Source organism: Pseudorasbora parva, chromosome 3 (assembly GCF_024679245.1).
Source record: "Pseudorasbora parva isolate DD20220531a chromosome 3, ASM2467924v1, whole genome shotgun sequence".
NCBI lineage: Eukaryota > Metazoa > Chordata > Actinopteri > Cypriniformes > Gobionidae > Pseudorasbora > Pseudorasbora parva.
The window spans coordinates 17,215,447-17,231,919 of record NC_090174.1 but is presented as its reverse complement, the minus strand read 5'-3'; the positions used below and the strand labels follow the sequence as shown (position 1 = coordinate 17,231,919).

Genomic DNA, 16,473 nt, shown 5'->3' with positions numbered 1-16,473 from the left:
AGTGGTAAATTGTCATTTTTTTTTTTCAAGTGATCTCAGACTGATCTCACATATGACCTTAATTTGGTGAAAATCTCATTCTGTTCACAAGTTATAGCCATTTTATTAAAAGAGGTCCCGGTCACAAATATTTTGGCTTTATCAACATTTTACTTAATCAAAATATATATATATATTTTTTTGATAATTATATATAATCACTCTCCAGAGAACATTTCTGCAAGTGGTTTGGTTCTGATCAGTCAAATAACCTGGGAGTAATTTGCAAAAGTAGGTTTTACAAAAAACATGACATCTCAAAATTGGCGCCTGAAGGGTGAGCAAATCTGAGGCCTTACGGTTGAGGAGTTATGAGCCGTTTCGTACTTTTGATCGCTGTAGCGTCAGGCCGATCTGGGCGGGCTTCAGTGACGTCTGCAGTCGTTGTGAGTACTACCAGCCCTGAAAGTTTCAAGTCTCTATGACATAGTTTGGTCTGCCTGAGCAGTTTTAGCTGGAAAATGATGCATCATGGGGAAATGAACAGTTCCAATAGGGTTTCAGCATGACGCCAATCAAAATTGAGATTTGGCCTCACGATTGTGCCTAGCGTCCTATGTTTCCGAACTTCTGACGCTGGTTTCCTCTCGATCGGACTAGCGGCTTCGAAGATATCGGCTTCAGATTTAGTGGACTGTTTACTGTACGTTATCTAAACCGATCTGGTGTTTACATGTGATGACTTTCAACCGCAATCATTTTGTCACATGCAGTTTGTCTGCCGCAGCAAATGTCAACGCTGTTTTCTTCACCAGCTGGACTGTGTTAACTGTAGCCACAGCAACTCTTAACGGCCACCAGGACGAATACAGTATTATACAAGCTATTTATCTGTTGTAAAGTGTAACAATCATCTCAGAAAAAAAATTTCTTCTGTCAGGCGCAGTTAAAGTAAAAACTGCCTGGGGCAATATACGCTGTGTCATTATTCCAACATTATCTTCATAACATACAAAATAAACTCCTAAATGTAAATTGTCACCATTTGTTTTGTAACACTAGCCGCGTTTCCATAGCAGATGTGCGCAAAACTTATTTTCGAAATGTTGATAAACTACTGCGAAAGAAGCGTTTCCACTAGCCGCAGTTATGCGACTACAACACATTTTCCTTTCATGATAGGCAATTCCAAAACGCGAGTTGATTTTTCACACGAGTTGATTTTTCACACATGATTTTGACCACTGAGTTTTATTTTCTAGAAAGTTTTTCTTGAATTTTTTAGTTTTGTTTAAATTGTATTTTAATTTTGATTGACATTTTCATCAATTAATTGCCTGTATATTACATAAGTAGCAAACCAAGATCGTCTGGAATGAACTGACGTGCGTAACTGGCACGTGTCCTCTCCCTTTGAATAAGGCTGAAACTATAGCGTCTTTGTTTTAAAAGGTGCCCTAGAATGATTTGAAACCATGTTAAATTGTTCTCTGATATCTACATAGAGGGTATGTGGCTTATTTAAGGGCAACATTTGTCCAGATACAGTTTTACAGGTCCATTTACAACCCTATAAATTGTCCCAAGGATGTAATGCTCTGTTTTTGCCTTATTTGGAAGGATCATGAATATTAATGTTGAGCTCTGCTCTGATTGGCTTATTTCAGCAGCTCACAGCAGTTCAGTAAAGCAGCTTGTGAGTCCTGACAGTACACAGACCGATTTAATGACTCCAAGCAAAACATCTCAAATGGAGACTGATAAAATGCAGCCTACTTGTTTATTGGCGGTTTCAGATCATCCGCGCGCGAGAAACAGCTTGCGTGCGTCAGGTTACCAGATTTCAGTCATTTAATCCCCCAAACAGAGCTTTTCTATGAAAAGAAAATGTATACTATCCAGTGTTTGACCTAAACATGTCCAATCTGGCAACCATATGCACGCGAGCCCTCGCGTGCACAAATGATCTGAAAACCCCAATAAACAAGTAAGCGGCATTTCAGCAATCTCCATTTGATATGTTCTGCTTAAAAAGTGTCATCAAGTCTACATTTTAGACTTTTTCGTCAACGATATTGCATGTTTATATAACGTTTGTCACAATGTAGGCTAACATTATGCAGTGACTGATGTACTCAAAGCATGCAAAAACATTACGGGCCTAATTCAGTTCTCAAAAATAAATATACAACTTATTTTTACAAAATGAATAGCCTTGTCAAATTACTAGTTTTAACATATGGTGGAAAAGGCGACGTTTGCTCGAAGGATCGAGTGAACGATCTGGAAGCAACGTTGAATTTTGTAATACAAAATATTAACCTGTGTTATACACACCATTTAGTTTTGTATGGTACTTGGAGTTTCCTATTGTTTCTGTACTAGCATCTTGCGTTATCTAGACAATGTTGTCTCTCTAGGAAACTTTGAATATAATCAGAAATTGTTTAAAAAGTCAATAAGTGGATAAGATCGCTATTACCGCTTGCAGGAATACAGTTGTAACTGCCACTTTCTTCAGTTTAAGACGCTGAGCGAAGCTTGCTTGAAATGGGCCGAACAAACGAACGATCTTGAATTAAATTGTTGTGGTATCTGATTATAATAAACATCAACCATGACTTGACATTTATCTGTGGGAAGGGTAGAAAAGTCATGACGTGTCCCTGAGAGAAGTTTGTTTACCTGCAGTCTCGATGTTTCAGCTGCAGTTCCGCCTGACAATGCACATGTTTGGACAGATGCAAGTGTTGGGGACATGCATATAAATGCCCCAACACTTGCGTCATGGTTGGGTTTATGTTGAGAAGCACTTTTCCGTGATGTTTTTGATTTACATAGGAGGCAATGGTGTTTGAGACTCAGTTTCATTCTCTCATTCTAGGGCACCTTTAATACATTTCTTGAATACATGTCTTACAGTAGACACACACAGGATTAGGAACACCTATTCAATGTTAATCTCAGTCTCAATGCAGTTATCTAATCAAGCAATCACAAGGCAATCACAAGGTAGTTGCTTCAATGCATTTAGGGGTGTGGCCCTCGTCAAGACAATCTCCTGAACTCCAAACTGAATGTTAGAATGGGAAAGGTGATAAGCAAATTTGAGCGTGGCATGGTTGTTGGTGCCAGACGGGCCGGTCTGAGTATTTCACAATCTGCTCAGTTACTGGGATTCACGCACAACCATTTCTAGGGTTTACAAAGAATGGTGTGAAAAGGGAAAAACATCCAGTATGCGGCAGTTTTGTGGGCAAAAATGCCTTGTTGATGCTAGAGGTCAGAGGATAATTGGCCGACTGATTCAAGCTGATGGAAAAGATAACCACTCGTTACAACTGAGGTATGCAGCAAAGCATTTGTGAAGCCACAACACAACCTTGAGGCGGGTGGGCTACAAAAGCAGAAGACCCCAACGGGTACCATTCATCACTATAAATAGGAAAAAGAGGCTACAATTTGCACAAGCTCACTAAACTTGGACAGTTGAAGACTGGAAAAAAAAAAAAAGTTGCCTGGTCGGTTGAGTCTTGAGTTCTGTTAAGACATTCAGATGGTAGTCAGAATTCAGCACAAACCGAATGAGAACATGGCATTATGCCTTGTTACCACCATGCAGGCTGGTGGTGTGTGGGGGATGTTTTCTTGGCACACTTTAGGCCCCTTAGTGCTAATTAAGCATTGTTTAAATGCCACAGCCTTCCTGAGCATTGTTTGACCATGTCCATCCCTTTATGACCACCATACCCATCCTCTGATGGCTACTTCCATCAAGGGGGATGTGTGTGTGTGTGTGTGTGTGTGTGTGGGGGGGGGGGGGGGGGTACATTAATGTAAAATTACACCTGTATTGGAACATGACAAATTGCATAACTCAAGTTTGTCTTTATAATTTATAGTTTAAACTACATAGCAAGCATGTAGCATCTAATTTGTGCATTAATGGCTTTTATATTGTTGTCACAATACCAAAATTATGACTTCGATACAATACCAGACAAAAATACCGATACCACGGTGTAAAAGCAAACAGATATGATTAATTTGACAGCATGTTCCTGCCCTGGTTTTTGACCATTCCTCCTCTTATTGCCATGCCAGTGTGAACATCCTTATATAGATCAATCATGTTTTCATTCACTAACCTTTCACTTCTGAACAGGTTGGGATGACCAAAATCTTATTTCATGATACGTGTAACGGAATATTTTTATGTAATTTTAAAATATACATTTTTAATTGTAAAAAAAAAAAAAAAAAAAAAAAAAGCAAGTTACAAACAATGACAAAAACAGTGCTTTATTTTTCAGCTACATTAGGTCTATTTAACAGCAGCAAGGCAAAAAAGTATAAAGTCAAATATAAAACTGCTTACTTAGTCTTTAATTTAACAATACAATGATTCTTAATAAATATGTTTTAGTTATTTAGCCAAGCAAGTGGTGGTTCTTCCCCCCCCCCCCATTTTTTGATTAACATTAATCACACAGAATATTAAAGCTACACTGTGTGATATTTTCCCCCATCTAGAAGTAAAAAGGTACATGACCATTCAGTGAATAATAGTTTCTGTTCCTCTCAATTCTGATTTCGTTTTAACTCCTACGGCGGCCGATTTAGTCCAAGATTAACATGGCAATCCCCCTCTTCACATTCGACACTGTGCCGTCGAGCGTTAAAACGCAAAAGGCGAAGCTTGAATTTATGGTTAGGTCCCTCTTTGGCTAATGTACTTTCAAGATGGAGGGGCAACATGGCGACCAGCATTCGAACCCCTCACCCTTATGTATTTCCAATGGCATATTATAAACACATTAATGAGCACATTTTTGAAAGAACCAAGTGTTTTTAGCAAAGAATAAACTAAAAAAAGTTAGTGTAGCTTTAAGTGTAGCTTAAGACCTGCACAGATCTTATTACCTCAGCGAGCAGTACATGTTCACTTAAGACATATCCGACTACGTTTACCTGAATACTCGCCAGACCGTGCATCTTTACATATGTTTGACCATTCAAACCCAAATAATCCGCAAAAGAATCACTACCCCGCATGTTGTCTGAAAGGCATGTGCTTCAGGTCAGAGTCCTGCAGCGCGAGCACGTCCCTGCGCCAAGCTTAATTTCTCTCATGCCTGCACATTTCTGTTTGCTTTCTTTGTCATGCGCTGCACATGCTCTGGACACATCGAAGGAAAATTAAGAAATACAGCTCATATTAGCTCTGTCCTCCTTAAAGTACCGGACTAATAAGAGTCCATATCTTACCGTTTGTGTCGCAATACTTTTCTAGTACCGGTATATCGTACAACACTAGGCTTTTGTGTTAATAAAGTTGAATTAAGGTAGTTAAATTTGACTTTAACACAATTCTCATCTTATAGTGGTCTTGCATGCAATTCTTAATTACTGGTAAAAGAAACACCAACTAGTCTAGACTACATTTGAGTTAGTGGTGTTTGCAGTCAAAGAACTTGTATGCAACGGTGGTTGCTAGGCCATTTCTATGCAGGCTGCTAAAAAGTTCATTAAAGTGAAACAAGAAAAAAAAAAAAAAAAGGAACAAGAAACAAACCCTGATGATTGTACTCACCCATGATTTTCAATAAATGTGTATCTGGGGACAGAGTTATTATCTGGAGTCACTGTGGCAACACAGCTCTCCAAATATATGCGAAGGTTATTGTGATGACCCAGACGAACCGAGGCTTCCATGTTTATGATGTCACCCAAGAAGTACACAGCAGAGGCCCTTTCAGAATGCCAATCACCTGCACCAGAAAGATTACAAACCAAAGTGTGACCACTCTACAATGGTCTACTTCATGCATCCAGGTAGTTCAAATAAAGAGTCCTGAAATGTCTGTTAGATATGAATATGTTTACAGACTAGCATATTAGAATAAGAGTTGACATAAACCTTAAGCAAAGGACACTACTCTTACAGGAGAGAAAAAGAAAAGAGAAAAAAACCTGACAACCAAACAAAAAGCTACAGGTTTCCAATAAGATTGTTCCATCTAAAACTACCTACAGCAAAACAGAAATAACCATGGTTCATTGTTGGCCTATTGGCTATTTTGTATTACATGGACAAGCCTTTTAATAAACTTCAAAGTCTACACTTGAAAGAAAACTGATTGTCAAGTGAATCTATGGGTTAAGGAGACTCCTCTGCACATACTTGTCATTAGCTTTAGTGAAAACTGCAAGTCCTCCACTGCAGATTGCTTTGAAATGTAAGGAATCCACGTTGGTGTGATGGGGTTACTGGTAACATCATATCTCCTGAGACAGAGGACACAACATAAAGGGTATGTGTAAATGGTAGTTTAGAGGGGGTAACATGGTTAGTCATGTATGCACAGTCCACTTACCTGCTGTAATAACATTCAATAGGAACTACTGCCTGCTCAAGGCGAACCACGCCGTCTGGAGAGGGTTGCGGAGTGAAGATAAGGAGGTTGGTGTATATAAGGGAGTCATCTGTAATCTGAACAAAAGCTTAAATGATTAATTATTAAATTGACTTTTTTCAAATTTTTGGGAGCAGATTAGAGCTTTAGCTTTAATTTCTACATTTCCATAACCGTTTATTTCACACCAACATAATTAATTGTTCTGCATCTGCGAGAGTGTGGGCGGACTTTTGATATCGCAGCTGTACTTCCTGCTCTACTTCCTGCGCTCTACTGCGCAACTCCGGTCCCGAAACCGCTACTGCGCAGACTCGGTCCCAAGATGTCCGCGCCGTGGAGGCCGCCTAAAAGCTTCAAATCTGCCAAGCGGAAACGGATGATGTCGAGTCGTCCATATTTTTTTACGGTCTATGGTATGAAAGTGTAATTTTATTATTTAGTTTGCCTCGTGTCCATTAGAAAACAGAGGGGTGGCTATACTGGGACTGGTCACCAGGGGGCGATCGAGGCGCGAAAGCTTCAGTAAATGAGAGGGAGACTGCAGGCTTGGTTCATACATTAGGGTCTGTAGCCTACCAGGGTTTGCTTGCATCAAAGCAGCAGCTGTTTACCTGGTTGCTTGGTAATGACAGCAAGCATGACGGCAGCAAAACGCATAGCATTGCTCCTGTAGTTTTACTTTTGAACCGTTGGTTTGCCAAATCTTCATGTCATTAGCATTCAGTAGGATTGCATTCACATCAGCAGCAAGCCATACCAGAGCTCACATGAACCAAACCCCAGACCACCTTTTTAAGCGGACTTGGGTACGGTACGCAAGTTGAAAGACAGCACACCGAACTGACGTAAATCGAACCTACACCAAAAGTGCTAGTGTGAAAGCACCCTTAAACAGTAAGCAAGAGAAGGGAAACAATTAAATTGGCATAACCACAGCAAGTTAGCAAAGCTTTTCAACAGAACAACCCTCACGAAAAGGTTTGAGTGCGAGAGAAATTTAGGCCTATTATGTCATTACTCATCTCTCTCATTCATATAGGCTTAGCCTATTTATTGGGAAACGAAACCATGGATACAATTATTGTAAATGAATGTAGTTAAATACCTTTCAATAGCAAAACAGCCAAGTTGTCATCTCGGTCGTGTGGTCATTCTGCCACTAATAAAAATTAATTTGTTTGTACGGGCCTTTATTTTGAGGTGTAACACCACAGCTGGAAATTGTACAGGGAAATGCATATGATCTCAAATATGCTTTGCTTACGAATAGGCCTACAATTTTTTACCATTTAGAATACAATTGTAGAGCCCTGTTACTGGAATTCTTAATCGTAAGAATTAGAGCTCTCGAATAGTAATTCTTAGCTACTATCGTTCAGAGCAGCTTTACAGAAAATACGTCCCTATACAATTTAGAATGATTGTTATCAGAGAGAACTTCTCGTTTTAGAAATGTGGCATTTCTAGTAAGAACTGATTTACATTTTGGATTAACTGTTTTTATCCCTCTGATTTAAAGCTGCAGTCCGTAACTTTTTACACTCTAGTGGTTAATAAACAGAACTTTATAAGTGTACCATAATCAGTGGTGTAACTGTTTTAAAAAGTGGGTGGGACAAATTGCGTATCATATGCACGTGAAAAACCATATGCTCGCCAAAGCTCATTTTGAAAGCTCAAAATGAGCTTTGGCGAGCATATGGTACGCAGTTTTTCGCGTGCTTATGAAATGCACTATATGGCGTATTAAGGGGTAGGATTGCTGCTAATACAATGTTATATCAGATGTAAAATGTACAATAACAGTTGCAGAAAAATTTGACTTTTAAGTTTGAATAATAAATAGTTCATTTATTGATATGGAGCTTGTTTAATTATTGCATCCAAACAATTTAGCATTGTGCCAAGATTTTTCACGTGAATAAAAGGCATATAGATTTGCACACTTTGCTTAATCCCTGGTCTAGTCTGTTAAACTTGTCAGAAGTTCTCATTTCTAATCTGCCCTCGTAGCATATTTCTCATCAAAACCGAATACCATCAGTGGTTGTACATGAAGAGCAGGGACAGTTTTTGTGCATTTTGTTTTGTGATCTGACCGGAACAAATAGAAAGTCTCTGCAACGGTGTAAAACGTTAGAGTAAAGTGCTCGTCTGTGTGAAGACTGCATGAGCCGCGAGAGAAATCTGCACCACTGATAACAGCGGCAACAAGCGCCAGATCGCCTCTTATTGAACAAAATGATACTCTTCTTGTTAACCAGAGATGTTTGTATTAGTCAGGTTCATCCATGAAGCAAAATGTTTCAAAAAGTGGTGGGGACATGTCCCATCCGTCCCACCCGCAAATTACGCCTATGACCATAATTCAGGGCAAGACAAAAAACACAGTTTGGAAAATGTACAGACAGTACATCATGAATCCATTTTCCAAACTGTGTGAGACTCATTGTTTTTGTACATCTTGAACACACACACACACAAAAGTTACAGACAGCAACTTTAATTTAACTAGTCAGAAAAAAGCTCTGAATCATTGTTAGTATGCTAGGAACTGAAAAAAACTGTGATTGACACTAGGAAGAACTGAACTAGATCTCTATTACTACTAGTTAAAATCAAATTAGGACGAGTACCACTGGGAACTATTTAAACTGATAGGGCTTGCCATAACACATTTAGGCCTAGTTGCATTCAATGGAGACAAGCACACGACCAGGTGAAAAAAACTTTCACTGTGTTATTGTAGCAGCGCAGAAAATAATTATTTAAATAACTATCTAACACCCTTCGTATTCAGATGTTATAGACATCTAGAATTCTAGAAAAATTGTAGCCTAATGTGAGTTTTTTGTAAAGCCTACGTTTAATCAGGGTTTACGTTTTATGTGTGTAGCCTACACAGCAGAGTTTCCAGATTAATAGCTCTTTAACAGAACACACACCACACACACACACACACACATACCCAGTGTTGAGTGCCACAATCAGTGAGCTCAGCTGAGATGATGTACTCGTTATTGGAGAACGCGGTCACTTTACAAGAAGGAATGAACTGACTGTCGGCACCAAGCCGAAGCTCTGAAGCATCCACAGGTAAACCAACGTCAAAAAGGTCGTCCTTAATCGCGATCTCCATGTAATTCTCGTGGCAAATCACAGCTACTGTTTTGACACGAGTGATCTGTCTGCCGAGCGAATCTTTTGCTTGCTGCTTGATTTGAAAAGGTTCCCTCATTTGCGACTGACTGGGATAGGGTATCGGAGGATCAGAGCTCAGTTGAGAGGCCCTCACATCACTGAACTCTGCTGCCAAAGTCAGGAATAAGAGATGCAAGATTAAACTTTCCGTCTTCATCCTCAATTAAATTAGAGAACCCAATCTGCAAGCTAACCCCGCATCACCTAGCAAGCACCTGGTCCATTTCCGCTTTTATAAATTGCTTTTATAAATTGACAATTAACCCATTTTTGTATGAGTTCCATAATCAGTAGTTAATTAGGACTGCATTGCCGAAAGTCGGTGATAATGAGAAAACAACCCCTCCCACGTACAAGTCTGGAGAAAATTCACGTTGGAAAATTCAGCTGAGCTGAATATTAAAACTTCTCATTTTCATTTCGTTTCTCAAATCGCAATTATGTAGTTGATATGTATCTTTTGTTGACTTGTTACATCTCTTTTTCTGTTTTTGATTCATTTAGAAACACAATAATCTTGTTTTAGAAATATCTTCACATTATTCACTTCAATTTTGCATGAACACGGACCGTGAATATTATAATCAATGATTTATTCCAAATTCAAATGTTATTACACTTAGGGGATGTGGTGTTTGATTATTGTAGGCATGAGTAGTTGCTAAACCCGTTTGTTGGTTGATAGCGTCTATGGATAGCATGGTTGATAGCGCTGATCTTTGACAGACTGACTAGCGGATGTACGAGGCAATCGATGTCATGAAAGATGCATAAGAATAAAACCTATATACGTTGTTTGATTTCGCATGAAATTTAGCTGTAGTTGTTATTAAATCGTTTGTCCGCTTCTTTATAAAGTCGATTCAATGGCATGACGCTAAAATGTGCTTTTTTGTAAATATGTGTATATTGGATTACGTGTCGATCTTTCGCACACTCTCAGGACCTTCCAGCAAATTCAAAATGGCGGATTTTCAGAAAAATGGTTCGGAGCTAAACAGGATATACCAAGTATAAATATAAAAACAAATACCGTGGATAAATAAACAATTAGCTGCACAACTACACAGTGAGCAGTTATTAATAAAGAATTTGCTTTTTTAAATTGGTTTTAATCGTTTTAACGTTGCGGAATCATCTTTTTAAAGGTAAGAAACAGCATGCACTTCAGTTCTGCTTTTTGTGCAATTTTATTGCAGGAAAATATCTATGATTAACCCCAGTTGTATATAAATAATGGACTTGATGAGTCTTAAAACATTTGAATTTGTGCATAAACAACTTTTGACAGCGTAACGTAATAAGTTATATCAGTATTTGAGTACGCATTAAGTTCGCTTAAAATGTGCATGAAAACTCTTTTAACTCGTTTCAGATGAATTAACGTTTCCCAACGTTAGGGAATATTTTCTAGAGCGCAATAAAATCTGACCTTTTATAAGAGTTGAACATTGGAAGAAGGGTTGATATGAGGCGCCACATAGGATTTAATTCAAACTTATCAATACACACGTGAATACACCTATACATTACTCGCATTTACATGTATAACTTACTATTGGATGTTCAAAATACATATATATATATATATATATATATATATATATATATATATATATATATATATATATATATATATATAAAACACATGCACACTAATATGAAACATGCATACACTTATAAATACTTGCATATACATATAAACTTCCGTGCATATACACTTATAAATACTTGCATGTACACCTATAAATACTCACATATACATATAAACTTCCATGCATACACCTATAAATACTCGCATATACTATAAACTTCCATGCATACACCTATAAACTTCCATGCATATACACCTATAAACACTCGCACATACATATAAACTTGATGCGCGCATACACATCCATAAAATGTGGATGCATGCTTTAGTTGTGTATATATGTATTTCATGTGGATGTGCGTGAACTTTTCAGTGTAAAAGGAAGTCATTTGTGTGTAGGCTACATGGAAGTAACCTGCCTATTTGCTGCATTTGCAATTGCAATTTGCTGCATTTGCAACTTTGAAATCATGGAGAGGGATTGTGCTACAACTGAATTAGCATTTTGCAAAATGTCCTTTTTTCGCGGTCAGTGTACCTTCAGATAATTAGTTTCTTCCTTTTTGTCTTCTAAACAGAAAAATGAAGAAAGCATTCATTTATCACATATTCAACCCTATAAGAATAACTAAACAAATCTGGAGTCGTTTTTTTCTTCATATTTTTATTTTTGTTTTAATCACACTTTGTTCTAATCCGGCAAATGGAAAAACAATAAAATCAAAATAAATAAACAGCTTGAATATTCTATCTCAACATGGGCGGGAACAACGCCTTTTTTCGCTGATTAAGGCAATCCTTCAATCCTAACCAAAGATTAAGCCACGCCTTCAGTTCTTAGCTCAGCGCATTGCGCAACAGAATAGTATCTATCTGATACATTGTACAGATTATTAACAGAGTTTATTGCAACTACATTTACTCTCATTCTCATTAAACAGCCAGACTAATAAATGGCTCGACACAACCCGTACCAGGGCAGAGCCTAGACAGAGCTTTCACATTCACGTGCAGAGAAATAAAAATTGATCGTAATACATATTAAATTACATGGCATCTGCCCTCACAACTACTCCTAGCAATGTATTTGGCACACCGCTGTTTTAGTTAGCTGACCAACTCTAAAAATCTCTGCTGGAGCGAGGCGACGCACTGGACAGCGCGGAGAGAATGTATCGGACATTTCATCTGGGTCTATAGGCTCTCTCATCAAACAACCAGATTAACGACACATTTATTATTTCTTCTGCCTATGCTTTTGCTTGCGGTGGAATTTGTTTTTCATAATACATTTTAACATTGTCTTAATTTTCCTACAGCTATGTAACGCTACCTTATTGAAATGCTCCCGCTTCCCGCAGCGCGCGGTTTATTCTGTGGTGTTGTAGTTCTTTCTTTCGCTATTCCGACTATTGTTTGCTCTATTACAACTACAAATTAGACCAGTATGCATCTTGTATTGTAGCCAATCAGCTTTCATGTTATTGGCATGAGCCTCTTTCAGATTGTACCCCACCGGCGCATTAAAACGGATTTTATTCTTCAGCTGACGGTTCTTGCAGTTCCCCGATTGTGAAAGCGAAGGCGAGTCGTTCTCACTAGGGATGGGCAACAGTGGTCGAGTACTCGAACTTAACAGCGACGATCGATCATGAAAACGATGATCGCCCTGACTTTAAAAAATATATTTGTATATTTCTCGGATTGGTTATTGCAACATTTTGGACGGTAACTGAGGTCTGATTGGTAAGCATTAGATAGCACGCCTTCCAGACCGCAAAATAAAGTGAAACTAAAGCGCGCAGTGATGCCTGACGCACTGTGAATGATCATGAAATACACTGCAAGATGTGCAGCGCCAATCTGTCACATTGCAGATCTATGTTTTTATGCTCTAATGCGAAGAATCTCGAGACTAATAATATACTTGACGCAAATTAATGAAAATGTTTTTTGCAATTAGTCCCAAAAGGATTATTTCTCGTGTATCAGCGCACGCTGTTAAAGGAAATCCACAATGAAAGTCAGAGCGCGGTCAAGTTCATCTGCGCATCCGCGTCCTTTTCCACAGATGCAAGTTGTAAGATTACTTGTTTAATACTTGATTAGGTTGTCTATATCTGATTAATCTCATATAGGATGGCGTTTGGTTGAGTTTAATAACCAGCTAGCAAAGGGCTGCCGTTATTTCGGCTGGTGTTCATTCTCTTCAGCTTCAGGGAACAGCCCGACATTATTGACTCTGGGTTATTTGAGACAGTCATATTATCTTTAGATAGGCTATTTCTTTTTCAAAATCATTGATGATATGAATAATGCAGCAGTGTTACTCATTTTTTTAACAGTCGATCTGTTTTAAAGTTGTTTCTCATGGATTCAAAAACGCGCAGTGATGCTGTTCTCACTTTGATCATGAAAAATAAAATTATGTGCAGTGCCAATCTGTCATGTAGGCTACATAGAATTATAATAAGAACACGATTAGTGTTGTAAATGATCTGTGGTTTTGTTGCCCGTGTATCAGCATTGTTGTTAAGGGAAGAGCGCATTCAAAATGAGTTTCGTTTTCAAGCCGGTTGGCCAAGTTCACGTGCGCATTTGCGCTCCTTTGATGTAAATTGTAATAGGCAAATATCTGATTAATCTCATATTTTTGACTGAGTTTGACTCGTTTGACTGAGTTTATTCATTCTCTAGCAAAGCTCTGCAGGGTGGTGTATTCACAGTTTCAGCTCAAATACAGTGCCTGATATCATTGACTGGGTTATTTGAGACAGTTATTTAGTTTATTTTTCTTTAAGACATTTATGCATCATAATCTAGCAATTATTTTTTTATAGTCATATGTTCATATTTGCAAAGACATCTCATGTTTTTGTCAGCATAAATTTTCGTAACAGTCTTAAAATAGTTTCATATCTCCATGACGGAGACGCCCAGCCCCCCGCACAAGCCCCGCCCACGGTTGATCGATTACTCTTTTTTGAGACCTATCGATGATCGAAATGAAAAATTGACAAAAATGTCCATCGCTAGTTCTCACAATCTTGCATAATGATCAAATAAAAGTATAATATACCCGATTGCACTGAAAAGAGTTAATAACAGTGATGTCAACTCCGATTTGTCAGACTGTGTGTGACTGCGTACTCGCGAGTGTATTGGATGTTATTTTTAGGCTTATTAGCCTACTCTTGAACGATCAATAGTATACACACATTATGCATATGTCTTGGGGTGGGCGATATCTCGATATTTAAAATATATCGAGATATTTTTTCAACTCGATATGGATTTGGACATATCGTATATATCAATATATTGTTTATATTTAAAGGGTTACTTCAGCGATTAGCATATGGCTTTGTATCAGTAGAAACCCTGGAGAATATTCAAATTATTGTGCTTTCCCCCCTCATATCCCCCTGAGACAAGAGATTTATGCATTTTATTTCTGGAAAAATTCCTCCTATGATGCAAAATGACGATTTTTGCATCATAGGAGGAATGTTTGACCAAAGGCTAAAGACTACAGCCAGCAGAGGGAGCTATTTCCGCATGTTTTGAATCTGCGCATGGGGGATGGGAGATTACACTTAGCTGGCAGGGAGAGCTCAGCTTGCAGACAGGATAATTTAAACGGAGCTATCGTGAGCAATGTAAGTCTTTTAACTTCTCAAATTCATTTCTATGAAAGTTAAGCTTGCAAAGGCATGAACTGAAACGCGTGCCAGACTGAACTCCTGTGTGAATGTATGCCGCGAATGTAGTCGCGATTACCTCAGCTCTCATCACTCGTGCAGTTAGTGCTCAGCTGTGACACTCATTATATTGAACAGACACGTTCAGTTTTTAATTGTAGTGTCTTCTCTAACTCAGTCACAGTAATAAAGTTGGTGGTGTTGGGAATGGCCTCACAGGGCAGCGAAGCATTCTGGGAATTGTAGTCTTTCATCCCCATGGGACAAAAATACATTTTCTGTCTTTTCTCAGTCTAGAAGACACCAAATTCAAAAATAATTTCACATTTCTACTGCATTGATGACCCAGTTTAAATACAGATTCATCTTCCCAGCGCTGAAGTACCCCTTTAATTCTGATTCCGCCACTTTGTTTGTTTGCCTTCCCTGTGCTGTGCTCGCCCCCACTCGCGCGCCTCCCGCCTCTTGCTTTTGTTCCCCCTCCCCTCGCGTGTTGTCTCATTGAACACGGCGGCGTCCGCAACCAGGTGAGGATTAGTTATCATGTTGACAAGCGCATGCGTTGTTCAGGACTCAGTTTAGAGACCATGTTTTCCTTCTAACACAACTGCTTGCTAAAATTAATGAAGAAATATTAATGTTCATCATAGTTCAAATCGCAAGTTTCACCCACAGTCAGGTGATTGACACTATTGGTGTGAGACGCGGTCACAATCATGCCAGTTTATGATTTGTGTCTAACTGATTGCATGGTTTTCGGTTAAAATGTCAAAATGATCGCATATCATTTGAAAACATTTAAAAAGTATTGCATCATTACTATTATTATTTTGTCAGCTTTATCACAGGATTATGATGAATAGGTCTATTCATGTTTTAACCAAGAGGGAAAAACGAGACATCCCGGGTGTCCTGAGACACACGGTGCTTTTCTGTAAGTTGTACTGTATCATATTATCATATAGCCTACCTTCTGACATTCATATTTTGTTCTGTAACTGGAAAATAAGTGAAATTCAGCTCATGTGTAGCCTACATGATCCGCATGATGAGTTTGAATTTTGTCAAACTCATGACAAACATCACTGTTTGAATTTTGATACAAATTTAATAGGGATGCACGATATTATCGGCACGACATCGGAATCGGCCGATAAACGCTTAAAATATAAAAATCGGCATCAGCCGATATGAAAACATTATGCCGATATGCCTTGCCGATATGATAACGTGTTGATATGCGCCTGCAATAACTCACGTGTGCAAGGAGTGCTACAGCGATAAGACCATGTCAGCACTGCGGTCATTCTTCAAGTGAAAACAAGAAAATACATTGCATGTACAGTGATTTATATTGACTGTTTTTAAATGCTGCCTTGAATTTCTGAATGCACGTACAGAAGGACGTGACCGTCAGCAGCAGATTTGCCACGTTTTCACAACAAAACTAGCCCAAAACCAGCCCAATCGCGTCTCCCCACTCTCTAGCGCGTGCGGCAGCCTCCACAGCAGCAGAAGCTCCCCCAAGTCCTAGTGCCCTCCTCTAGACCGCTATATATTTATACATGTAGTGGGGGCG

At 38.7% G+C, this 16,473-nt stretch overlaps 2 protein-coding genes across 3 annotated transcripts in view; one reads left to right on the top strand and one right to left on the bottom strand.

The window, feature by feature from the left end:
- LOC137070642 (zona pellucida sperm-binding protein 3-like) overlaps positions 1-9,829 on the bottom strand; it is a 40,825-nt gene extending 30,996 nt beyond the window's left edge. Inside the window, exons 1-4 of the mRNA XM_067437953.1 lie at positions 9,367-9,829; positions 6,357-6,472; positions 6,164-6,267; positions 5,573-5,750 (exon numbers count right to left, since the gene is read on the bottom strand). Coding sequence (XP_067294054.1) covers positions 5,573-5,750; positions 6,164-6,267; positions 6,357-6,472; positions 9,367-9,756 — 788 coding nt within the window. The 5' untranslated portion in view covers positions 9,757-9,829. The remainder of the gene's footprint in view (positions 1-5,572; positions 5,751-6,163; positions 6,268-6,356; positions 6,473-9,366) is intronic.
- A 716-nt stretch (positions 9,830-10,545) lies between these two features.
- Positions 10,546-16,473, top strand: part of taf6 (TAF6 RNA polymerase II, TATA box binding protein (TBP)-associated factor) — a 116,352-nt gene continuing 110,424 nt past the window's right edge. For both annotated transcript variants that reach the window (XM_067437952.1, XM_067437950.1), the window contains exon 1: positions 10,546-10,747. The gene's annotated coding sequence lies outside the window, so the exon portion shown is untranslated. The remainder of the gene's footprint in view (positions 10,748-16,473) is intronic.